This window comes from Chlorocebus sabaeus, chromosome 18 (genome assembly GCF_047675955.1).
Source record: "Chlorocebus sabaeus isolate Y175 chromosome 18, mChlSab1.0.hap1, whole genome shotgun sequence".
Lineage (NCBI taxonomy): Eukaryota > Metazoa > Chordata > Mammalia > Primates > Cercopithecidae > Chlorocebus > Chlorocebus sabaeus.
In genome coordinates this window covers 50,221,859-50,249,496 of record NC_132921.1, presented here as the reverse complement: position 1 = coordinate 50,249,496, position 27,638 = coordinate 50,221,859, and the positions used below count along the sequence as shown (strand labels likewise).

Below are 27,638 nucleotides of genomic sequence, written 5' to 3'. Positions count from 1 at the left end.
TCATACTGGTGTTCTAAGTACTGTAAAATCTCATTTATTTATATTTCAGTGATTTGGAACTTCAATAATTGGGAAACAGGCCAGATAAAGTTTTCCTTTCCGTGATACATGAGAAAAGTTTTCATGACCTAGATTGCAAAAAAACGTTTAACCTATTTAAGAAATCAGCTGATATGTTGGCATTTTATAATCACCAATGCACATTTAGGCAAAATTCATTTTACAGGTAACAAATAATTCTCATTTACAAAAGAAGATATTCTGCAATGTTCTAAGAATCATTAATTCATAGAGTTTGAAGAGAACTTTGAGGCAGTCTAGTTCAGTGATTCCCAGACCCTAGCAAGTTACCAGGATCAACTGAGGGCATTAGAAATTTTGGATTCTAGGTATAGATTTTCACTTCTCGTCTCTCAGAGATTATGATTCAATAGGATGAGTCTTAAAAAAATCAATGCTGTTTCACAGCCTTCCAGTTGATGCTAACACACAGCCAGACTTGGAGCCACTGACTTGGTCTAGTCCCCTACATAGTGTAGAAATCCTTCTAATAGTTTTTTAAATAAGTAATTATTCTTATGTATTTGGAAATTTGAAATGAATCTTAGATTTTCAAATACACTCTGTTGTTAAAAGTTGTTGGACAGTTGTGTTAGATATATTTTTTTCCTCTTATGCTGAGCTGAAAAACCTACCTAGGTTTCCTAGAGCAGTGGTCCTCAACCTTTTTGGTACCAGCGTCTGGTTTCATGGAAGACAGTTTTTCCATGGACCAGGGGGATGGTTTCAGGATGATTCAAGTGCAGTACATTTATTGTGCACTTTATTTCTATGATTATATTTCTATTGTTACATTGTAATACATAATAAAATAATTATACAACTCACCATAATGTAGAATCAGTGGGAGCCCTGAGGTTGTTTTCCTGCAACTAGACAGTCCCATCTGGGGGTGATGGGAGACAGTGACACATCATCAGGTATTAGATTCTCATAAGGAACACACAAGCTAGTTCCCTCACATGTGCAGTTCACAGTAGGGTTTGCGCTCATATGATAATCTGATGCTGCCACTAATCTGACAGGAGGCAGAGCTCAGGTGGTAATGCAAGCGATAGGGAGCAGCTCTAAATATAAACGAAGCTCACACTCGCTCACCCACCACTCACCTCCTGCTGTACGGCCCAGTTCCTAACAGGCCACGGACTAAAGAAAACTAAAATACCAGTTTTCTTTTAAGGCTTTCTAAAATCACAGTAGTCTTTTAGCAGTCACAGTGCAGTGTTGGGCCCCTGTTCAGCTTCTAGCTGATCTTTTTTTTTTTTTTTTTTTTTTAACAAAGACAAGTGTTTTCAAGCCAAGTTTTTCCTATCCTATATTTCTTCTAATTAAGATATTTTGAACAGCTATGCATGACTATTGTTTAACATTTTTTGTCCTCTACTGATTTAGACACTTTGCTTCAATTCGTTTACAGTTAGCAATTGTTAATTGAGTTCCTACTATGTTCCAGGTAGTGTTCTAAGGATTGGAGATAATAATGGGAGCAAGAGGAGTAAATTCCTTGTTCATTGTGGTACTTAATTCCACCCTAGTGGGGACATCTATGGAAGCCATCACAGTCTTTGAGGCACAGCCTAGTGGGGACATCTATGGAAGGCATCACAGTCTTTCAGGCAAAGTAGCCTAGTTGTTAAGGGTGCAGACCTCTTAGCTAAGGTGAGATGCCTGGTTTCAGCTCTTTTAAGTGAACTTAGGTTGGCCTTTTTGCCCCTCTTATTTTTATTTTTTTGAGATGGAAACTTGCTCTGTTGCCCAGTCTCCTGGAGTGCAGTGGCGTGATCTCGGTTCACTGCAACCTCTGCCTCCTGGGTTCAAGCAATTTCTGGCTAATTTTTGCATTATGTCTTTATTTATTTATTTATTTGAGATGGAGTCTCGCTCTGTCACCCAGGGAGGATTGCAGTAGTACAATCTCGGTTCACTGCAAGCTCTGCCTCCCAGTTTCAGGCCATTCTCCTGCCTCAGCCTCCCGAGTAACTGGGACTACAGGTGCCCGCCCCCACACCTGGCTAAGTTTTTGTATATTTAGTAGAGACAGGGTTTCACCATCTCCACTTGGTGATCCACCCGCCTCGGCCTCCTAAAGTGCTGGGATTACAGGCGTGAACCACCGCACCTGGCTTTTATTTTATTTTATTTTTTAAGTAGAGACAGGGTTTCACCATGTTGACCGGGCTGGTCTCTGACTCCTGACCTCAAGTGATCCCCCAGCCTCGGCCTCCCAAAGTGCTAGGATTACAGGCGTGAGCCACTGGGACTGGCCTCTTTGCCCCTCTTTAACCTTATTTATAAAATAGGGATAACACTAACAAGATCTAAGGCACAGGCATCTTTAATTTTCAGAATTAAATGACATAATATATGTAAAGCATTTAAAACAGTGCTAAATAAATGCTAATTATCATTACCACCATCATCATCTGCATAGTTATTGACATCATCATTATCCTCCTTATCCTCATCCTCATTATCATCAGTATTATCTGTTCCTTTATGTAATTTGCAGGTTTGACAAGCAGGTGGCCTATGTCCCTATCCCAGTTTTATTACTTAAAGATAATAAAGAGTTGTACTTCAATGGTTTTGTTATTTTAATTATGCTAACTCGTTCTTCCTGAAATGATACTAAATCATTGGAATTTTTACTTTAATTCTCTGCATAGGGTCTTTGGGAGTGTATGACCATTTTTTGAAACATGGAGATTTGACTGAAAAAAAAAATTTAAAAGAAGAAAGGAAAATGACGACAACAACAACAAGAAGAAGCAGTTTTCAAGCAGCAAAGTGATCCAGAGTAGATAATCATTATCCCATCTTTCAGAAGCCAAGTTAATTGTAAGTTAAGAGTCATCAGACCTGGATTTAAATCTTCTACCTTTTCTTATGTTTATCTCCTTGGATTGACTCTAAACCTCCATTGCTTCATCTGTAAAGTGAGAATAATGGTATCCTCTTACAAGAATGTTGTAAGGGTTAAACAAAGTCATCTAGGTGTAATAGGAAAATAAATGCCTTCTGCTTGTAACCAAAACCACCTTGTAGAGCCAGTCCCTCCAGCGAATGAAAGGCCCTTTGTGCTGCTGACATCTTGAAGGATGAATGTCTCTGCATACTGAAGGGGGAAAATATTGATACTTTCAACATAATCCAGTAGGAAGGGGCTGTGGAAAATGGAAAGAAGTCTCGACTCTTTCCCATGTCCTCCCAATTTCAGTGGACTTTACTAAACTCTTGATAGGTTAGTATTGCATAAAAGCAGTAAATGGGCAGTTGCACATCTGATGGTACAGCAGCAATGTATGGGAGTGATTTGGGAGGTAGAAAAGGCCAGGAAAACACAAGCTCCAGGGACTCACAGACATGAGGATGGGTGTATGAGTTCAGGCTTCGGTAACAAAAATACCATAGACTGCGTGGCTTGAACAACAGAAAATTATTTCTCACAGTTTTGGAGGCTGAAAAGTGCAAGATCAGAGTGCTGGCAGATTCTGTTCCTAGTGAGGGTTCACTTCCTGTTTATGTTCTCACATGGTGAGGGGGTCAATGAGAGAGAGAAAGAGAGAAAGTGCACATGTGTGTGCTCTCCTCTCTCTTCTTACAAAGCCACTAATTCCATCATGAGGGCCCCACCCTCATGACCTAATTACCTCCCAAAGGTCCCATATCCAAATACTATCTTATTGGTGATTAGGGTTTCAAGGTATGAATTTTTAAGGGGTAGACCCAAACATTTAGACCATACCAAAATAGTTTTGGTTTTCCACAGGCCATAGGGGTTCATAGTAATTTCTTTACCAGATCTGTTACATCTCCAGCTGAAATCTGGGTTACATAGAAATAAAATATTTATATAGTTCAAAATTGATAAATGATAGCTATTATTATTATGTGTAATTATTAACTTTACAAAGTACTCATTTGAAAATTCATCTTTGGAATTTTGGAGTTTTTATTGCTTAGAAGCCTTGCAGATACCATATGTTACATTGCATATAAATAGCCAGAACGTTGATTGCATAAGCAAGTTTAACAAAAATATAAAACCACTGGACTTCCTACAATGGTATTGACTCAGATCTCATTCATAAGATATAATCTACTTACTTTCTTCTCTGCCAGCTGCCTCTGTTAGGGTAGTCACCAAATCTTACGATATCCAAGTCACAAAATTTCAAGGTATCCCTGACTCTTCCATTTTCTTGCTATATTGTATAGTTTCTGAGGCTGTAGTATTTCTTAAATCTTTCTCTTCGTTCCAGCCAAGCTGCCATCAGCTGGATTCAGCTGTGTTGGTTCTCCCTTGAGCTGTTGTAAAGTGGTAGCCCTGCTTTCTGGGCCCCTATCCCCATTTAATCTATACTACATATTTTGTCAAATGAATTTTAGCAAAGCCAAACATTAATAATCAATTACATCAGTCTTCTTCATAAAAACCATTGAATTCCCAATTACTTATCTTATTACAACCTCTCTTTCCTTTCTTTTTTTCTCCTATTGGTAAATGTCTTCCTGGAATTTCATTTGAGAGATAAAAGAGTTTGTGGGTCCAGATCTGGGAAATGTGAAAGGGGAATTTCAGATGGAAACTGCTCAGATCATGGGGAAGAAGTAAACAGAGGTAGATCCCTCCACTCTCAGTAATTGGCCTGGCCAGAAGGAAGCTTTGAAAGTCAGCTAGCCTTCCCTAAACTTCCAGCCAGAATGGTACCCAAAACTCCCCCAAGGAGAGCTGCTACCCTTCTCTTAAAATTTCCCAGCAAAGTAAACTCCCTTGAGAGTTTGTTCCAGCTGATTTGCTGTTGTATTTAGGTTTCTTTATCATAGCTGTTCTTGGTAATTACACAGCAGCTTTCATCGGAAGAGCCTTTAAATAGACCTGATAATGCCTCTCTGAGGTAGGTAAACACAAAGTATCATTATCCCCATTTAACAGATGAAAGACTAGAGGAAAAGGGGCTTGAGCAGCTTTTCCAATGCTGCAGGATGGGTTTTATTTCCTCCATTTCACATAGGAAACATCTCCAGGGTTTTCTCACACAACTTTTCTTGGCTCTCAGGTGTGGCTGAAAATGCCTTACTTCCCAGAGTCTGACTTTGGGCTCCCCTTCTTCCTCAGATGTGGAGTCTGGCTATGTGGTGACTGGAGAATGGTCAGTCATGTGCCTATTATTTAGTTTTCCTAAGATGGAAGTAACCTTAAGATTTGTTTGATCGTATCATAAAGATAATACATGCTCACTGAAAAAAATTCTGACTATACTTAAAAGCAAGAAGAACTTACTACATAGTAGGTGCTCAATAAATGCTTGTTGTATAAATGAAGATATGATGAATAAAAGAAGGAATAGAGTCCGGCATAGTGTCTCATGCCTGTGATCCCAGCACTTTGGGAGGCCAAGGTGGGCAGATCACTTGAGGTCAGCAGCTCGAGATCGAGATCAGCCTGGCCAACACGGTGGAACACCATCTCTACTAAAAATACAAAAAGCTGGGGGTTGTGGCATGTGCCTGTAACCCCAGCTACTCACTTGAACTTGGGAGGTGGAGTTTGCCATGAGCTGAGGACACGTCATTGCACTCCAGCCTGGGCAACAGAGTGAGACTCCATTTCAAAAAAAAAAAAAAAAACAAGAAAAACAACAACAAAGAAGGAATAGGTGGGAAGACTAAAAGTCACTTGTAATCCCTATCCAGGAAGATGTTATAGATTTTTTACATCCTTTTTTTCCTTACTTGTTTCAAGGTTCAGTCGAGCGGGGGTAAAGGTGTCAAAAGGCAACTGGGAAAAAGGAAAAAGCGACATTTCTGAACTACAGGGTGGAAGACTCAGAGAACTGTATATTGGGGGAAAGGACGTTCATATCAACGAACTCCCAAATCTAAGCTGCTATTTTTACTATGTACTGCCCTAGACCCTCCACCTTTTATCCCTGTCTGAGCATGTCCAAATAATGAGTCTTTCTCTTCTTACATTATCACATTCATCATTCTTCTTTGGATGTCTCTGCTTATCTTTGCTCTTTAGTTCTAGTGTTGTCTTACGGAATAGGAGCCTACCTACCATGACAGAGTACAATGCTTACCAAACTTCAGTTACCAGTACAACAAAGGACTTTTATTGTTTTTGCCACAGCTACACACTTGGAAATGATTTACTAAATATTTTATTTAAAACTCCTCGCTTAAAAAAATGCTTCCTTAAAAATACCAGGCTATTGCAGTGGTTCCCAATGTGGGCTGTGGGAACTTTTATAAGCTATCAGAACTTCTCAGGGACTCTGATTCAATGATCTGGGATGGGACCCAGCATCGTCTGTGTGTGCATGTGTGTGTGTGTGTGTGTGTGCGTGTGTGTGTCTTTTAAGCTTTCTGAGTGATTCTATTAATAACATGCAACCAGTATTGACAACCATATTTCTAAGCAATTCTATTTACTAAATCATGGGCTTCACGGGTTCATTATTTTATCTCTAACACACATTAAAATATAACAATACCTAGCTTGTTATAAATGTTACAATGATTTCTTGTGCACCCTCTGAAATTGTCTCACATTCTACCAGTGGCAGAGAAATACTACTTGGGGAGGCACTGTAAGAAATGGAAGAACCCAGGACTTTAATATCTGAAGCCCTGAAAACCTGTTACATTCCAACTCTGCCACTTCCTGTCTGTGTGACCATGTGAAGATCAACATCTTTGTTGGCTGTTGCTTTACACACTGCAATTTTGATTAGCCATCTTACCACCCCTTCACTTCTCATCCCGCCCCTGTGGCTCACACCGGTCCTCCACAGTTCTTCTAGAATGTTACTGTGTCCTCTAGCATGCAGTTAGAGGAGTTGGCTTATGCTTTTGCCACATTCCTCTAGGCACCAAACTTGTAGACTGGCTGGTGATGGCAGCGACAGATATAACAAAAAAGTCATAAGACCTTTATCTGAATCTGTGAAATGTAGCCCACCCCCACCACCCAAGGCTTAGCTCATAAGCCCCAAGGATCAGGACGAGTTTATCTTTATACTGTACATAGCACTTGACACTTCTTTCTTGGTCGTTTGCTTCATGAGGGACAATGGCTTCCAGCCAAGTTTATACTCACTGCATTTCCCCCTCCTTCCCCACCTCCCAGATTAAAGCTTCCTTTAGTAACTAGAAGCAGTTGAATATCTTCTTTGCTTGATTACCTATATAATCCCTAATTCTAATACCTAGTACTTAGCACCTTTCTTCTGAAGAGCATAAATTGCAATGGAAATAGCATCTCATTAATCCTCCCCACATCCCTGTGAGGAAGTTGCGTGGCAAGCATTAGCTCTCAGACTAATCCTCCTGCCTGCAAGTGCCATGCAGGGTCCTGCTGCTCTCTAGCACAGATGCTTGCTACTGAGCAAGCTGGTGGAGACAACCAATATGTGCGTGACAGGAGAAAGCTCTTCTCTTTGTTCAAGAGAGAAGTGGTTCTGTGCAGCCTGTCACAGTGGAGTCATTCAAGCTCTGTATAGCCTAGTGACGAAAGCAGATAAAGCATCACTCTCAGGCTAGTGATGGACTCGTAAGTAATGCCTGCATTTAAATTCCTAATAAAGTCCAATTATTAGACTATGCTGCCTCCTGAGAGCCAATATCATTACTGAGACTTCATCCCCTCTTTTTCTCTCTCCCTCCCATCTGGCTGGCTTTTGGAAGAGATAAGAGTGACTTTTTGAGCTAAGGAAACTTTGGCACCTGCTGCAGAAGAAAAAGTGCAGAAAGACACCAAGGTCACAAAATAATGATGAAAATTCAAGTTCAGAAGGATGTAACATCTTTCCACTAAAATTATACCTCTGAGAGAGTGAGACATAATGGTAGAAATGAATATTTTGACAGCAACATGACAGTCTGAAGAAAGGAGTTCAGCCATTCAAGATGATGCTGAGTGGGACAACAACCTCCTGATCTAAAGTCCAATTTCATTCATTACTTTAACTCCAGGGAGAGGTTCCTTGTGGGGAAACTGTGAGGCTCTTTCTGAGGAACTGGAGCCAGCCTCCTGTCAACCAGGCTGTTTCCAGTCGGAGAGTCACTGCAGGAGTGGCCATGCGGGGAGATAGTGAGAAAAGTTAGTAACAGGATAGTTTTCTCCAGGCTTCTCCTGGAATACTCATGGCAACAAACAGGTGTCCATTTTCAAGAAGGGACTTTCAGTGGATTCCTTCTAAAAGGACTCAACATTTATTTTTAGGGAAAGAAAAATGCTATGAAATCATCCCAGGGTAAAGATAAAAGAAGAAGGTTATCCTTATTTTGGGGTAGGTCTGCAACAAGGGAGGGCGGCAGGCCCTGGTGGGTGTTTGTGCTGTGGAGACAATGAAGTGTGGCTTGTGGAATCCTGCTTAGGGACCCCTGCTGCTGTGGGTGAAATGGAATCTCTTATCTTCCTCTGCTTTTCCTCTCCCTCCTTGTAGGGAGCCAGTTCTTTCTCTTCTTTGCTGTATCACCAACCCTCGAGGGACTATGGTGCCACAATGAACCCTAGGTGGAGGGCTCCGTGGTGTCTAGGAAACCCTCCAAGATCATCCCCTGCTGGAAAGAGAATTCACAGAAGCCTCTGAGACTCACCCAATCAGCTAATCTGGAGCAATATTCTTTTCATTATCAGATCTTTGACATGCAGCAACAAATTATTCTGAAAAGTTTACCATATTCTCTGAAGCCGAATTGTGGATGCTATACTGTGTGGCTTGAATTATTCCACAAATTCTCTAGCGCAGTAGGGACCCAAATTTCATCTCGAGGAAATAAATCCCCCAGAATTTGGTCATTCCAGCAAATTTCCCTATGACTCATTTCCCTTTTTCTCATATCAATTAATCAAATTTCTTTTAATTTTGCAAAAATTTTTCCCGAACTTATCTTTCAATAAATTACTCTCAGTATTTTCTCCTATCTTTTGTAGACATGTAGCAAATTCAAAAAACAGAAGCAATGATTTGTTTAGTTCCATGATTTTCAAAATGTGATCCAAAATCTACTGGTAGCAAAACTACCTATGTCGCTTGCTACACATGCAGGTTCTTGGGACCTCCTTTCAGATCAATTTATTTAGAATCTCTGGGGTGGAGCTAGGGAAGATATATTTTATTTAAAAACTCTATGGTTGATTCTTTAAAAAGCTACTGGTCTAGGCAAGATCATCTGGAATTGAGGAAAAAGGATCTGCATTTTTTTCCTCTACTAGCTTTATATTACTGGAAGAGCTATTTATACACTGCTGACTTGGATAACTGCTCAACTGCCTAGATAACTTTGCTTGTATGGATCTAGTTGAAAAGTAGTATTTCAGTTAATTTCCCTGTTTTCTAATTTTGTGTCCTAGACTTGGCCGTGTTATGGATTAAACTATGTTCCCTCCAAATTCATGTGTTGAAGCCCTAACCCCCAAAGTGACTATATTTGGAGATAGAGTCGTTAAGGAGGTAATTAATGTTAAATGAGGTCATAAGGGTGAGGCCCTGATCCAATACGACTGGTGTCCTTATAAGAAGAGGAAGAGACACCAGATCTTTCTCTGCATGTAAGCACAGAGAAAAGGCCATATGGGGATACAGCAGGAAGGCAGCTGTCTGCAAACCAGGAAGAGAAGCTCCACAGAAATCAACCCTGCTGGCATCTTGGTCTCGAACTTCCAACCACCAGAAATTGGAGACAATAAATTTTCGTTAAGCCACTTGCAGACTTTAGGGTTTGGACTTACTTTCACACACACACACACACACACAAACACACACACAAACACACGCATGCAAATGTGAAACACTATGCAAAAAAACCTTTCTAAGGTGAAATGATTCCTTCTCTTAATAGGTCAAAAGAACGACTGTTTCCTGGAAGTTGGACTGTCAGTTTGATTAAACTGATGGAAGGCTTGAGGGGCTCTTTCCTGCATGAGAGGTGTCCCTTTTCCTGGCATTGATTTTTACCTAGACTACTTGCTGTTGGTTTCATTTGCTGCTCCTTAACCCTGGAAAAATCCCGAATCTTGAATTTATTTGAGTGCATCAAGGGTGGTATGTAAAGATTTCAGTTTTGCATTGTCTATTTTCACTTTTCAATTTTGTATACAAGAATGCCAATTGAAGTTTGTCCAGATTCCAGGTGTTCTGAAGTGACTGTCTAGAATTGGTACCTTCTCTACATGACTAGAACTTCTGCCAAGGGAAGAAGATGTCTTCTAAAGACAAAAACTTGTAACTAATTTCAAGAGGTTTTCTGCATTCTTGGGATTTGTTGAAAATACATTCTAAAACCTATAAAATAATCACATACTTTTGATAATACCTTGTGTCCGTGAAACATAAAGAAATCCACATTACAATCCATACCATCTTGCTCTCAGACCTGTCATGGTGACTCAGTCTTCTTTCTTAAGTATCAAAGATGTAAATCTTTTCAGAGAAAGCAAGAATTTGATTGTTCATGAAAATACATAATCAAAATAGAAATTGTTCTATTCAGCAGCATAAACATTAAGCCCAAGAAACAATTTGTTGACCAATCTTCCATATCCACACACTAGAAGCGACAATGAAGTAACAGTACCCAACTTACTAAGGGTAGTAAAAGTAATTTCTCTTCAAGAGCAGCAGTAGCAGCAGTTTTTGTCCCTAAGAAAAACTGCCGGGAGACTGTAGCAAAGGAAAGAGGAAACCAGATAAGTTATTCTCATGATAAATTTAGCTTTTCCATGTTGGAATCCACTTGGTGCTATGTGTGGTGAAGCCCTCCATCGAATCTCAGCCTTGACTGAAAATCCCGTGCTTTGCTGTTTCCTGCTGATCCCCACAAGGAACCTTTTTAAATTGAGAGCTGCTGTTTTGTTTTGTTTTGTTTTGTTTTCTTTTGACACGCAGTACTTCTTCTTCTATAGTGCTTTTTATCAGATATCATGTCTTGGAAGTCAAAAAAATTTCACCTTATTTTCCTAAAGTAATTATTGTATTAACATTGCTTGAAAAAAATATTTCTTATGTGTCTTTAAGAAAATTTAAGTAACTCAAGTAATGAAAATATTTTCCTTGAAATGAAAGATTTGCTTATCCAAGTCCAGAATATCATTTAAGAACTATGATGCCCAAGTCATCAAAGCTAAAATGATTACATGAAGAGGAAAATAAACAATACCAAAATCAATCACAGATATTTTTCTCTGCCGTACCAAATACCAAGATTTTTAATAATAGTCATAAGTGTCATATAAAATCATCTAGAGAATTTTTCACTGTACATCTGCATGTATTTTCTTTTCATTTTTGCAAATAGTATAACCTATTCTTGCAGAAGGTAGCCCCAGCTATGATCTAGGTACCATAAGAAGTCCTATGATGCATACAGGATATTTATAACTTAATCATAAACAGACACATAGCACAACTAAAAAACAAATGGCCAAAGAATTTGAATAGACATCTCTCTCTCTCTCTTTTGTATTTTTTGTTTTGTTTTGTTTTTTTGTTTTTAGAGACGGTGTCTCACTCTGTTGCCCAGGCTGGAGTGCAGTGGACCGATCATAGCTCACTGCAGCCTCAAACTGCTGGGTTCAAGCAGTTCTCCTGCCTCAGCCTCCGAGTATCTGGAACTACAAGCATGCACCACCAGGCCCAGAGACATTTTTCAAAATAGATATGCAAGTGGCCAATAAGCACATGAAAAGGTGCTCAACATGATTAGCCATTAGGGGAATGCAAACCACCATGAGATACTACTTCACATCTATTAAGATGGTTATAATGAAAAAGACAGATGAGTATTGGTGAAGATGTGGCGCAATTGGAACTGTCATAAACTGCTGGTGTGAATGTAAAATGGTGCAGCTGCTTTGAAAAACCATCTGGCAGCTCCTCAAAAGGTTAAATATTTGTTTAATGTTAACTGAATTAATATATGAGGCAGCATTCCCACTCCTAGGTGTATGCATACCCAAGAGAAATGAAAAGATATGTTCATACAAAAACTTGTATAGGCATGCTCAGGGCAGCATTATTCATAATAGCAAAGAGTGGAAACAGCCCACATGTCCATGGATAAACAACAAAATGTAGTTTATCTGTACAATGGAATATTATTCAGCCATAAAAATAAATAACGTAGTATTACCTGTGAAAACATAGATGAACCTTGGAAATACACCACATGAAAGAAGCCATTCAGAAAAACCCATATATTGTATGATTCTATTTAAATGAAATGTCCAGAATAGGCAAATCTCTGATGACAGAAAGTAGATTAGTGGTTACCTAGGGCTAAGAGTGGGGAAGATGACGGTGGTGGTGAGGGAATGATTGGTGATTGCTAACAGATAGAGGTTTTGGGGGGAGGAAGTGATTAAAATGTTCTAAAATTGTGGTGATGGCCACACGACTCTGTGAACATACTGAAAACCATTGAATTATATATTTTAAGTGGGTGAATTGTATAGTATGTTAATTACATCTCAATAAAACTGCTCAATGTGAATCTACCATGGGTTTTCTAAATTTTCTGGTTGCATGAATAGATCAAAAGGATGGAATAAAATTCCAGGATTGGCCTGGGCTCTGTACATCACTCAAAGGTGGATAAAGTGAACATAAACTTAAAATGATGACTAAAATGGACAATGCTTCAGCAGAAGCATAATCATGATCAGAACAGTGCCAGGACTCATGTGGAAATCCAACTCTAAACATTTTGTATGGAAGTGGAAGTCCTAACAACTGAACAGAAAGGTAAGTAGATGTAAATGGAACTATTCCTATAAAACTCCAAGCTATCAATCATTGAATATTTATAGCCAGGCTATAAATAAATAAGTGATGTACATACATTATTTTACATTTAAAATTGCCCTAATGAAGTGGGTATTCTGATGTGCATTTTATAGGTAAGGAATCTGAAAATAGGTTAAGTAAATTACCCAAGGAGAAGCAGCTTGTAAGTGGTAGAGGTGAGATTTAAACTAGCATTTGTCTAACTTTCAGGTCTTAATTACTACACAATACAGGTGTTTAAGATATCTGCATTATAACCTTCTCTCTCTCTCTCTCTCTCTCTCTCTCTCTCTCTCTCTCTCTCTCTCTCTCTCGTCATTTTGGAGTGAATGCTTACGAAACCTTAGGAGAGGGAGATTACAGGAATTGCTACTGACATGGTGGTACAGTTGCTATAGTAACCAATCCACCAAATTCATCTGTGCTACTGGGCACACACTTCTGCCTCTGTAATACACCCATACTGACTGGGATCTCTCACTGTATCAGTGAACTCCTGTTAATGCATATGAAATAGAAAGTGGTGAGGGCCTAGTGTACACCTGATAGCATTAAAGTGCTTCCTTTAAAGTTTCCCTCTCTGACTCAGAGGTTATTCCCTCTTTTAATCTCATCATGTTGCATGGGATGCTCTGATGTGGTTGGTTTTGAGGGGTGCTCAAAATCAGAGCCAGACAGCCGTCTGTTGTTTCGCTCTAAGAAGGATTTACAAATATGACTATTTTATTTTTGGTGACAAATTGACCCTCCCAGCCCAATAATTCCTCACTCAGTGCCAGATTGTGAATTGTGGACCATCCCACCCCGGCCCTGACATTCAAAATAGACATTTATCTGATAAAAACACATCTCAGAAATGACTCTGTAGAAAATTTGAAGGGAGCACCCAACAATATGCGATTGGACTGTGTACACACACACAGGCACACACACAAACACACATACACACACATTCATCTTTCCATATTTTTCAACAATGCCTCTACATTTTCAAGGACTTTTTCTTCTCAGATATTGCTGCTTTCTCTCTTCTTCCTCCTCTCCATTTCACTGGCCTCGCCTGTCTTCAGAGGCACCTGAAGGCACATAAGGCAGGGAAGTGAAACCGACTGTAATTCTTCAGTTCACTTCTCTGCAGCCTCCAGTGAGCCAGTCTCCATACGGTGGCCCAGCTGAGCTCTGAGGAAGTTCAGAGTCCCTGCGCAGGTGCAATTTACCAACCCCCCTCACAAGCGCTCTGGGAGCAAAGAAGCCAGACATATGCATGTGAAAGGCTTTGGGAGCAGCAGAAAAGAAAGTCTCTAAGCTTAAGTTTATGAGATTAAAAAGAAGAGGAACTCTCTTCTATGAAAGGAAGAAATGAAAGACATTTGTAACTCAACCAGCCATCATTTTCCTTTTGAAGAATGAAATATAAATTGCTGAGAGCTGTCGAAAATTCTCATGCTCCCACTTCCTTCTGATGCCCTTGGTTTCACCTTTGGTTTCCTCCAACTTCATTCTCCTGGTGTTAACAGTCTCTGACTATTTCTGTGCTATCAGTGACATCACGAATACGTCCTAGTGTTTTTTTGATAGGCAAAAGTGCATTCAGGTAAGTGTTGCTAAATATGTCCTTTAAAATTAATAATATACAAACTTAAAACAGCATTTTATGTTCAGTTTTTCTACAATCTCAGCTGATCTTTCTACAAACCCTGGTAAGTAGTTAGAACTATAATTATTAGCCCATGTTACTGCCGCAGAACTCGACTGAAGTGGAACCAGGTCCATTTAGGTTTATGATTTCAAAGGCAGCAGTGTTTCCACAATAGTATTACTTCTTTTCTCAGTTCAACTGAAAAACATGCTGATTTTTCCATTTAAAAATGTATCTATGTTGTAAATAATCCTTAGCAGGGCCTACAACTTCCTGTATGATTTGGACAACCCCTCTTGCCACAAATGTAGCCACACACCCTTTTTATTTTTATTTTTAATTTTTAGTTCCTGGAAGATGCCAAGCTCTTTTCTGCCCGGGAGCTTTTGCACGTGGTTTTCTCTCAGCTTTGCCTCTCCAATTGCATACTTTGCCTTCTCCCCAGGCCCCTTACTTAGAATGGCTCATCTTTCAGGCTCATCTTATACCTTTGCTGCAGAGAAGGTCTTCTCCAGTCACTCAGATAAGGTTACAGCTGTCTGTTACAAAGTGTCCCAGCCCATGTCACTTTTCTCTTGTAGATTATGTATTGCCAGTGTGATTATTTTGTGTTATTATTTACTCTTTCTCTTTTTACTGTAAATTGCATGCAGTCAGAAATGTGTCTGTCTTGTTCAACTCTGTATCTCAGAACTTAGCTCAGAGCTTGATGTACCACATATGCGCAATGCAAATGTGGGGGATAGTCCACAGAACAACTTCTGATTAGTAGCAAATTGCAGTACATCACTCTAAGTTTTCACTATCAGTGTGACACAGTCATCGGCCTGCATTTAAAAAGCTGTCAGAGGTCCTGAAGTTCTCCTTGCTTCTCAGGTCTTTTGCCAGGTCAAATTACAGTGGGAATTAAGATGATTTTGCAACCAATGCAGTTATATGTTTATCTCCTTATATTCACATAACGGGTTATCCCCCTTGAACTCTGACACTTCTGAAACTACTGCATTACCTAGCACAACGATGGGTTTAAAAAAAACAAAAAAAAATCTTATTAACTCAGATTACATATACATAGTTATTGAACCAAATGGAATTATAGGCGGTAAGGTACCATGATTGACATTTTTTTCTTGTGACAATATTTTCTTTCTTTTGAGGACTGACTTTTTTGTTTTCTTTTTAATGGAACTCTGTCTATAACTCTAAATTATATAAGGTTGGGTATGCCATGATTTAAGTGTGTCTTGATTTGTACTTATCTTGATTTGTAAATATTGAATACCTAATTTCCAGTCTTTAGAACTTTCTTGCCCATCTTCTTTTTCTTCCTTTTTCAGATAGTTCACATTCTTAATAACTTGTTTGATGCCCCTTATTTCCTTGCATTTTTCTTACTTCTTGTTTTTCTTCTTTTTCTCATTACCCTATAATTTATGTTCTCTTTTTATGGTAGGCGTTCCCTAGCACCTTTCTGCTTTACTTCTAATGTTGCAAATAGTTCTAATCCTATATGCATTAATATTATTTGTGAATAGATAAACCTCTCTGGTATTTATAGTAAAATGAACACACTCATTATATCATCGTATTACAACAGATAGCCTTTCTCTGGTTAAGTCACCCTCCTACCCATATCAAAATAGTGTTTTTGTTTTGTTTTAATTTAAAGAAATCATCAGTAGTAATTCATGTATTGTGAATTATCTTGGAAATCAATGAAAAGGACATGGAAAATGAACGTATTTTCTGAATTCTGAATGAATGAGAGAAGACAAACATTTATGATCTAACAATTGTTAAAATGATTCTCTTGAAACAAAACATAAACAGAATAAATTTTCAGTTAGAGAGGTCTTATTTTATGTTAGTAAAATATACAGGTATTTTTATAATTTCAGCTTCTACCTGGTTATTTAATTACCTGAAAGCATCACCAACATGAATAGTGTTTTACTGTCACAAAAACAAATCTGACACCCCTCTAGTACTTCAGTGCACAGAAATCCAGGAAAAACAACTTTTGGTTCAAATTCAAGCTTCAAGGTTTTTTTTCTTCCCCCCCCCCCCATAGTTATTTTTCATAGTTAAACTGAAAGTTCTTATTTTTCTTTCTTTATTTAAAGTGCATTGGCTCATTCTATTTTTAGTAAGTCAATATTATAGTGCCAAATCTCAGCAACTTCATTATTTAGCCCCTTAATTCAGAACTAATAATTAAGTGCTGTAGACCAGAAGGATAGAATTCTGACTTTCTAATGTCTTCCCCTCATTCTTCATTGGTTGAGTGGCCTGAAGAAGAGTTAGATGGCAGGAACTTTTAATGACTTTTGTGGTGTGGTAAAACAGAAGTGGAAGGTGTAGATCAGAGTTTGTCTTTTGTCGATGCCACATCTCCAATATACACTCATAATGGCAGGGTATTCCCCTGGTGATAAGGACCTCTGACTCAACACTATTCAGATAATTGGATAAATTACTTATCTTCTCTGAGTCCCAGTTTTCTAATCTTTAAAAAGGCTGAGAGGGTGCTGTAAAGATTAGAAACACTGAAAGTGATAAGTCAAGCTTTGTGGTAGTTGCTCAGTCAGTGATAGCTACTATTATTGTTGGCAAATAACAGGTTGTGTGTATGTTTGCATGTGTGTAATCATCTTTAAAATTACCTATATTTTTATTGCACATTAGCTTTGTAGATTGACACTGAGCCAACCTTAAGTGTCTATCTCAATTATATTTAAGACCAATAGCAATATATAACGAACTCACATTTTTGGATCAAGGGTCAGGCACTGAGTTAAGTGCTTTGGTTACAAATATTCAGAGAAGTCACTGTCTATTGGGGTCTGAGACAGACACATAAGACAAACCTACGATGGGGTAAGTATTCCTCCAGAGGTGGTTCACTTTGCAGAAGGCAGGCAGGATCTATACTCAATCCAGTTGATCCACTCAGAAGTCAGGAATCCTGATAACACATGCCATTTGATCAAAGCAGCTGGAGATACAGACTGACACTCAGAAAAATAATTGTTCACATGTTCATTTAGTTCAGATTAGTTTGCCTAGATTAGTTTGCTGAATATGTGCCCGTATAATCTCAGTGTGTTAAATATACTCGCCTACTTTGATTTCCTGCTCGAAATGATTAACATATCATATAAACAATGTTTAAGCCTCTTCTGAATAATGATGACCATTCTACATTAGGAGGTTTTATATCCAGTATGCTTGAAAAAATGAGAAACTCATCCATTGTTTTAATTAATCACTATTTAGCTTCCAAGGATCACTATTCAAATCCTTAAGTCATATTCTGGAAAAATTACCTTCTAACTTAGCACGGTAGAATTATTTAGACTTGAGTTCTTTCCAAATGGAAGGATGAAGACTAATGGGGATTTTTTTCCACTAGAATAAGGGCAAATTGTTTTTGTCCATTTTCTTCACTGATATATCCCAAGTGCCTAGTACATGGGTTGGCAAACCGTGGCTCACAGAATAAATCCAGTCCACCTCTTATTTTTATATTTTTGTATAGCCTGAAAACTAAGAATGTCTTTTATGTTTTCAAGAGGTTGAAAAAATTTAAAGAATAATATTTCATGATGCGAATATTATATGAAATTTCAGTGCCCACAAATGCAGTTTTACTGTAACACAGCAATGCCCATTCATTTATGTACTGTCAGTTGTGTTTTTGCACAACAGGGGAAGAGTAGCATAGTTGCAACAGAGACCTTGTGACCCCAAAGCCAAAAATAAACACTGTGTTGCTTTTTATAGAAAAAAAATTGCTGACCCCTGGCTTGGAAAAACAACTCTCCTAATTTTTTTTAAAAGCCAGATACATTAATATTTAACCCTCACAAGTTTCTTTTTAAAAGAAAAGTCTTAAGTCTACATGCAACTCTTCAGTCAATTACTAGATTACAACCTGGCTAGCATTTGAGGAGTGATAGTAAAAAACAGCACACTGTGAATGACAACATAGACTTGCCACACCGCCTGGGTTCAGCTGTGCAATCACAGAGCAATGCTTAACTTCTCTGTGAATCAGTTTTTTTATCTATATGAGGCTAACGATGGTACCCATACCTTGGGCTATTACGAAAATTCAATTAATTAATGTTTTGTGAAGTGTGTCAACATCACCTGTTACGCAGTAGCAGTTGTAAAAAAGGTAACAAATTTTTTACTGTTTTTTTAAGTTAAGAAAATTGGGATACTTAGAATTTGCTAAGGTAATGAGTGAACCTCATGTTCATAAAAATGGTAAAAATACAAGCATGAATTAAAACTGGAAAATGTCCACTTTTAACGGTAAGTCCTCTATTTCAATACAATGCATTGGTATCCTTTTTAATTGCCTTCTGATTGTAGGATGTAACTATTTGACTCCCACACCGGTTGATGTAATTTTGTAATCAATGGTCCTGTTTCAGATAATAAACAAATTGTATTCTGAATGGTTGAATAATTTCTGATACAAAATTTAACTACCTAACAATTTTTAATCTGAGGGTATCAAATTGATATAAAGGGAAGTAACAATTTAGAGAATGCATGGATACAAGATTAGTTTGCTTTGTTAAGGTTATTATTCAGTTCTTAGAAAGAGAACCAATAGAAAATATTGTCCTACATTTAATGAAACACTTTCTAAGCACCAAAGCCAGGAATGAAAACTGTATATTAGGAAATGTAATGGCATTTTAGTTATTGCAAGTCATTTTAGCAGATAGATAATCAGTACCCTTCATGTTTAAATAGATTTTTACATTAATTTATGAGAAATCTATGAATAGACTATGTTTTGTAGTAAATGAAATCTTAGGTAGTCTCCTGTTGTTTATAAAATATAATTTCTTTAAAACTACACTTTGATATGGAACCCCACACAGGACATAATAGCTAGTTGTTAAATGCTTAAAAAATATGATCATTTCATGAATGTACTTCTATTACAGGTGTTTTCTTGGAGAAGGTTCAGTAAACTTTTGTTATGTGCAACAGTAACGTAGATTAATGTATTGATGAAGTACAACACTGAGCCTTTCTTATTTCATAATCTTAATTCATTCAACTTTTAATAAGCATTTATGTGTTACATTGTGTGAGGTGCAATGAAAATGTAAAACATTAGTTAATTTTATCCAGTTAATTAATATCTAGTCCAATTTGATTTATTTGGGATAATTGCTAAATTATACATTAAAATTTCAAACTGCAAATACAAAAACTATTTGGGTTACTTAAGCTAAATTTAGACTATCAGTCTTCTGTTATTTACATTGAATGTACTAAACACTGCATATCATGTCACTTTTATGAAACTAAATTTTCATGCTTTAGATGATGTTAATATTGACTTGCAGAAAGATTAAATCAAGCTGATTTAATCTATCCATCACCTCACCTCTTTGTCATGTTTTTGTGTTGAGAATGTTTCAAATCTACTCTTTTAGCAATTTTGAAATATATACTACTTTTTAAATAACTGTGGTCACGTTGCTGACGCAATAGATCACTAAAACTTATTCTTCCTGTCTAACTGAAACTTTATATCCTTTGTCAAGTCTTGTCATCTTAAATTACTTTTGTGTGTATTTGAATACAGAGTGACAAGTTTCTTATTTTACTTATTGTCCTTATGTTAAGTTTGGTAAAATGGAATACGAATTTGAGTGCAACCGGTAAACTTAGAAAAACTAAGCAACAAGAGGGAATCTTTTAAATTAATTTGAGCATTTGTATAAAGATTTTATACTTGAGTTCCTTTACTTTTCTAGACTTAATAAAAATGCAAAATTATTTAATGATCTTTAAAATGCTTAAATTGTGATTATATTAATATCTCTACTTTCTATAGATAATATATTCTTTAACAAGTGAATTCTGTTTTGAAGTTATTCTATTTGCTTATACTTTGTACTTATTCCAAAAGACTGGTCAATTTTACATTTTCATCTGCCTCTCTGAATTTAATAAACTCTTTTATATTTAGAGTTTAAAAACTACAGGTGGATAAAAAGTAATAAATACAAGGTCCTTCTATTCAATTGTCTTCAATAAAAGTGATGTAATCTCAAAACCAATTGGTTAACACATTTATCCCCCTGTTAAGCGACACATAAGGCTGAGGGAACATTTTTATATTACACTGATGCTATAATAAATGGGCTGATTTAATACTGCTGGTTGCAACTTACAGCATTTTTGTCTACTTTAAAGTTAGGAACTTCATGGTTATTTTGGCATTCTTCCTGTGAATTAAAATTAAAATAATGTAATTAGTCTGTAAAATTCAAAGTGCTACATTTACCAATAATGGAATAAAACCCAAATTATATTATTTTGAGGTCAATGACAGGTTCGCATGAACTATTTTCTTTTCTATATCTTTCTCTTTTAAAAGAAAATACAGCTTTCTTCCTACTGCAGAAGTATCAGATTCTTGCAGCATCCATGACACTTGTAAGCATTTAGTGGTCAGACACCACTACATATCCTTCAAATGATGTGGCCCAGTGAAGCTGGAAGGTGTCGTCACGGAGCCAGGCAGCCTGGTATCTCAGTCATCCACCAGGACAGAGCCAGCAGGCCTTAGCTGGTGTGCTGAATCTTGACTAAAGTGGGAAATGGATTTTGCATTTTGAAAGTCAACTCTTCTAACATCGAATCTTAGGGCATACCTATTAAATAAAAGTGCATTGAGAGCTTCAGAAATTATTTACTGGATCAAATTTATAAAGCTCCTCTGCCAAAATTACTTTTAGAATAAGTTAAATCTTAATTTGATTATTCCTCTGGGTTTCTGAATTTATACCGCATTATACATATTTTTAAAAGTATGAGTAAATGTATGTGCAGAACTGTAACTGTGTTGTCTGAATTACTATGTATGATATATGCTAAAAGAAGTATACTTGTAGGTCATTGAAAAGTGGTAAATATTAAAATGACAGAATATTAATCACCAATGCCCACTGCCCATCACACTGAGTTTGCCAGTTGGATGTTTAGACAAGCGAAAAATTCCAATAAAATAAAAATACTTTTCATGTTTTTTTCCTCATTGGCCTCTTGTGCTCACTGTTAAAAGCACAAGGGGATTTAGATTCTTGTTTCTTCTATTGTCCTATTATCATCTTTTGACACCACGATTCATTAACTCATCTCCCACAGATGTTAGAAAAATCAACTTACAGGGTTTTGTTACAAGTTCAAAATTCCTCATGCCTACTCTTGGCCTCTCCTTAACACTAGAGCCGCCTAAAAAAGTGTAGAGAATATCTTCCAGTTCTTGAAACTTTAGTTACCTAGGTCTGCTGGAAATACAATGAAATACACACACACACACACACCCCATGTAATTCTATAAGGCTGCACAAGGTGGGTCCCATCCTTTAGACATCATTCTGATTGGGAAAATGCCCTGCTAGATTTTCAAACCATTTGCTTTACTAATGTAACACTTTGGTGGTTAGGCTGGAGTAGCCTAGCATCTGGAATCATGATGTTTTATCATGAGAAACTGAGAGGATACTGTTTCTCTTTTCTAAAAAGAGAAAGAAACCCTTTGCTAGGGCTCATTAAAAATGGTTTTAAAATTGGAGCCAATAAAACACGATTGTCAATTCCTACAACATTTTTATCTCAGCAGCATTTTTAAAAGGCATCATTTCTCTCTCCCCTGAAATCCTACTTGCAACACACACAGCCACGTTTCTAACTAGCAACAACAGGAGCAGCAACAACTCCCCAACTTCTTTGTCACTGGTGAGCAGGCACACAGCCCAGCTGGAGCTAGAAGACTCTCCACTCCCCCATCCCAGTTTTCAACGGCACTCTTCTCAGAAATGGGAGTTACTAGGCAAGATTCACCCCATCACCCTGAAATCTCTTGCTTTACTCTCCTTTAAAAGTGAAAAGGAAAGGCTTTCCACAACATAGAAAAGTTTGCCTGGGCACATGATACCAGCATTTCCAGTAGTGACCCTAATAGACAAAGCATTTTGGAGCTCTGACATCCACAGGGAGCAGATCCCAGTCATGAAGAAACAACTTGAGTGTGTGACAGCAAGACCATGAAAGCCTTCCTTTGCAAGCATCGCCTGGGCTCTTCTGCTCACCCAAGGCAGAACTGAGGAGGAGTGAAGTGGACATTCCTCACCACAGGATCCCTTTTCTAGAACAAGCCCATCTTGAGATTTGTAGGTAGAACTGGCTTGGAGAGACTGCCAAAGCTACACTTCTAACTCTCCTGGCCTTTGGCCCCACCTGCCTGTCAATTTCAGTCTGAGTCCACAATTCCCATGTTTACGGCTCTGGAGATATCTAGAACCTCGGCTTTGGAGCGCTCAGGGATGCTGTTAGGCCAGTTCCCTATTGACCTTTCAGGGACTCTGAAATCAACTTTCCCCACACACTCTGAATTGTTTGCGTTTGTTTTCATCCTGCCGGAGCCACCCGCCCAGCCCACCCATCTCTCCCCTCCTCCCTGCCCCCTCCCCTCCCTCCGGCCTCTCTGGCTCTCCCCCCCACCCCCGCCACCCCCGCCCTCCTCTTTGTTGTCTCCTACCTGCTGGCCAGGCTCTGCCTGCAGTGCTGCCTGAAGGGCATCAGGTGGTAGTTCATGGCGTCCAGCAGCAGCTTCTGGCAGACCGGGTCGGTTCGCATGAAATCCACTGACTGGACCCGCTCCACCAGCTCCGGGGCCGGGATGAGCGCGAAGCGGAGGCGCTTCATGAGGTCAGGCGCGTACTGCATGCGGGTCTCGCGGTCGTGCTCCAGCCACAGCACGGACATCTGGAAGAGCGCCAGCTCCGACTCCACGGGGGGCGGCAGCGAGTCCAGCAGGGCGCGCATCTCCTCGAAGTTGAGCAGCAGCACATCCTCCACCAGGTACTTGTTGGCCAGCTTCTTGGTCTCCTCCAGGCCGTGCAGCGCGGCGATCTTGCACACCTGCTTGTAGTTCTGCACCGAGATCTGGTCGTTGAGGAACTGCACGCAGAGCTTGGTGACCTGGGGGATGTGCAGGATCTTGCTGACCGACAGCACCTCCTCTACCGTGTCCAGGGACAGGGTCACATTGGCCGTGTAGAGGTACTCGAGCACCAAGCGCAGCCCGATGGACGAGCAGCCCTGCAGCACCAGGTTGTTGATGGCCCGGGGACTGGTCAGCAGCTTGTCGTCGGGGGAGGAAGAAGGAGTCCCGGGCTCCTCCTGCGGCGGCGGCTGCTGCTGCTGTGACGGCTGCTGCTGCTGCGGCGGCTGCTGCTGGTCCTTGGGGGCCCCCAGGCCGTCCTGGCCGCCGACCCCTCCCCCAAGAGGGGGGTGGCTGGAGAAGAGCGATCGGAAGTACTGCGAGCAGGAGGCCAGCACGGCCTTGTGGCAGTGGAACTGCTGGCCCTGGGCCGTCAGGGTCACGTCGCAAAACAGCTGTTTCCTCCACAGCAGGTTGAGGCCGTGCAGCAGGTTGTCGCTGTGGCTGGGGTCGAAGGTGGAGGTCCTGTCCCCGGATCTGGACATGGCGAGCTGACTCGGTGCACCTGGCTTTAAACCCTCCTCCAACCTGGCAGACAGGGGTGGGGGATGGGAGGGAGGGGAGCAGGGTGGTGGATGGGGTGGGGTGTGGTCGGGGTGGGGAAGGGTGTGGAGGGGAGGGGAGGGCGAAGAACAAGAAACAAGGCTCAGCTTGGCTCCCTCCTGGCGCGCTCCGGACCCCGACCCTAGGAGGAAAGTCCGAAGACGCTGGATCCGTGAGCGCCACCAGAAGGGCCCTGTCTGGGGTCCCGGCGCCGGTTCTGCTCCCTGCGACTCCTCTCGCCACCTGCCACACACTTCGTACCTCACTTTCCTAAAACCACCTCAGCTGTTGGCAGCAACAGCAGTGGCAGCAGCGACGGCAAAGTGGCGGCTGAGGCCGAGGCACCTCGTGGGCTCGTGTCCATGCCGGGCCGGATGAAGGGAAAGGCCAGGGAGTGGGGAGCCAGGGGTGCCCTGAAAGCGCAGAGGCGACGGACGGCGAAGGTTTCAGGTCAACTTATGCCCGAAGCTTTGCTTTCCGCAGTTGGCCCAGTTTGGGGGAGGGGGTAGGAACAGGGGCCCAACAAGCGTGCGGGGTGGGCGAATCTTAGCTCTCCAAAAGCTGGGACCCCCTTCGATTATCCATGCTGCCCCGAGAAACTCCTAGGCTAGTAGTCTGAGGGAGGAGATAAAGCCCTTTCTTCTCCCGGAAAAGTGCAGCGGAGCGCGGTGAGGACCCGCTCAGTGGACTCGGCAGAGGCGGGAGCTCTCCTTATCAATTCGAGCTCATTTCCCTCACCCTGGCCCTGCCCGCTTCCCTGCTTCGCAAACTGTTGGCTTCCCCGTCACCACTCAGTTTGGCTAATTTTCCAGAGACGCCTTTAAACCTGGCAGGAGAATCCTTCCACCACCCCCACCCCCACCCGGTGGCCCCCTTTCCCCCGTCTCGCTCATTTCAAAGCGCGGAAGTTCGGGCATCTATCTCCCCTTCCAGTGCGGGGCGGCACCGAGGACCCAAGGGGAGGAAGTGGGGCTTTGAGGACGCGTTTGGAGCGGGAGCCGGGAGGCCGGGAGGCCGGGAGGGATTTTCCCTCCCGGGCACCAGGCGCAGTCGCTTTAACTCCAGTAACTATGAGAAGTTCAAGTTAGAAGGCAGGTGTTGGGGGAAGGGGTGGGGGCTGTGGAACGAGTGGGGGGGCGGGGGCGCAGTGGGGTGCGGGGTCTCTGCGCCCCACCCAGCATCGTGGCCAGCAGCCGCAGCTGCCTTCTGACCCCCTCGGTAGAGCCCCCAGCGGCCCCCCACTCGGGCACCCCCACTCCCCCGGCCCTGGAACTACTTCTGTAAAAAGTCTGAGCCGCCGGCATCTAGGCGGAGGAGGGCAGGGTGGGGGAGGCGAGGCGAAATCGATACGCTCGGTCCCTAACCTGTAATTGCACCTTCCAGGGCTGAGCAGAAAGGGACCCTCTGCTCGCATCCCGCCCGCGCACCCGCCCGTCCGCCCGCCCGGGAGAGCCGCCGCCACCGCCGCCGCCTCCCGGCTCAGAGGGATCCCGCCGGACCTGCCCCTTCCACTGCGGCTCACTCTGCCCTGCCTGGCGCCGGTCCTGGATCGCCGGCTTCCTATCTATACCGGACTGGGCTCCTTTCGACTCACTTTACCATCCCGTTCCAGGTGGACCCTACCCTCCCTCGCGCTCCCTCCCTCGGCAGCACCCCCACGCCCGCCCCCAGAGCTCTGGCTTGCCTGAAACATCTTAGAGTCTCTCTCCCTTTAAGAGGACCCGGTCATACCTCTCTCTAGCTCTCTCCGCTTCGTTGTCTCCCCCCCCCCCCCCACCCATCTTTTCCTATTCCCCTTCCTTCTTGTTCTCCTCCCTTGCCTTTCCTCCTCATCTGCTTATTTCTTGCAATAGGAGTTTTATTCTTTATGAGCGTTTGCCATACAACTACCCCCCTCCCCAACACCTCTGAAAGACTCCCTCCCCGGCCCTTCCCCCTACAACAACCCAAAAGACAGAACAAAATACACACAAGGCAGACACAAGGCCAGAAACTTACCTGCTCTCAACCAGCTGCAAAGTCAAGGCTCACTTAAGCTCCCCCCAAAAATCAATTGTCCTTCCTTTTTAAAGGTTTGCTCTCTCCTTGGGAGGGGGAAAACACCTTCTGGTTCCCAACTCCAGGCAGTCACTCTTTACAATTTATTTTGTCGTACATCATTTGATCACCATGAATTAGCAACAGCAAGAAAATGTAGGAGAGGGAGAAAAGAGAGAAAGAGAGAGGGAGAGAGAGAGGGAGAGAGAGAGAGGGAGCAGAGCTTTCTGCAAGAGAAGAAGAAGAAAAAATGTACGTGTGACAAATTATGCTACCAAGAAACAACACATCATTATCCTTGGGCCTGGGGCTCAGTGAGTCGTAACGAGAGTAATAGGAAATCCACGGTTGGGGAGAGAAACGGTCGTGCTTGGCCAGTAGAGAGAGACCATACAGGGGGATGGATGCTGGAGAGACTCGCAAAATTATGGCTCAAGGCTATTGTAAAAATTGTCGAGCGTAAATGACTGCGATTTCAAACATCTTTGGAAGAAAGAAGGGGAAAAAGCGAGCCCCCCCCTCCCTCCCTCTCCCTCTCTCTCCCTCTCTCTTCTCTCTCTCTATAAAGAACCGTCAAGTTTTAGTGCGCATTGCTAATTAGTCAATTTCTCTCTGCCTTCACAGGCTGGCGACTTCGCTGCTGAGCTGAAACTGCTAATTTCTGTGACCAGCTTTTTTCTTAGCTGTGATCTGGATGAATGAGTAGCTGTCTCACAGAGATGACAAAAATAAACTCTAATCCCCCCCAAAATTTCCACTACATCTTTCTCATGCATAGATTTATGATCTTCAAGCGCTCTGTGCAATATGCAAACTTTTTTTTGTGTCTGTATATATGCTGTTGTTTCCAGATTTCACTACATTGGTATGCTGTTTTTCCCTTCCCCCCACACCTCCCCCTCACCCCCAGCACTATGAAATGCAGAAACAGTCTGATCTCAAAGTATGCTAAGATATCACTTTATTCTGTTTTGGTATTTGGGATTTGGGTCTGACCTGGAAGATACTAGCCCTTGCCTAAAAGGTGAGTGGCTGAGGATACACACCAGGGTGGTGGGAGTAGAGCTGGTAGACAGAATAGAGGACAGCCCTTTGCTTTACATTTGCTTCCCATAAAGCACTATTCAAGGTTTATGATCTTATTTGAAAACATATTTTCTCTATCATTTTGTCTGGTGAAACAACTGCCTCTGAACTTCTCTGTCAGCTCTTCAACAGATAAGGGTGCAGAAGTCACATTTTTCTTTTTTACTGAAAGATTATCATATTGTTGGATTTGTATTTCAATTAGGAGTGTTTGTTTTGCAGGAGGTAGAATCAAGTGCTAGGAAACCCAGCTGCAATTTCACAAATGTAACCTTTCAACTTTGGAACTCATCTGATATATAAGGGCAACCACCTAGTGCTCACATTTTTGACCCTGCTTACCTAAATGCAAAAGGAACCCCAGCATGTTTCTGGAATTTTAGCTGTACTAGAGATTCATGTGCATTTTGGTAGAGGACATGTTCTCCAGACT

At 41.1% G+C, this 27,638-nt stretch overlaps 1 protein-coding gene across 1 annotated transcript in view; it reads right to left on the bottom strand.

Annotated features, from left to right (window-relative positions):
• The window catches only part of KLHL14 (kelch like family member 14), a 101,792-nt gene extending 75,184 nt beyond the window's left edge, over window positions 1-26,608 (bottom strand). Inside the window, exons 1-2 of the mRNA XM_007974346.3 lie at window positions 26,081-26,608; window positions 23,075-24,067 (exon numbers count right to left, since the gene is read on the bottom strand). Coding sequence (XP_007972537.1) covers window positions 23,075-24,024 — 950 coding nt within the window. The 5' untranslated portion in view covers window positions 24,025-24,067; window positions 26,081-26,608. The remainder of the gene's footprint in view (window positions 1-23,074; window positions 24,068-26,080) is intronic.
• Between the last annotated feature and the right edge of the window lie 1,030 nt (window positions 26,609-27,638).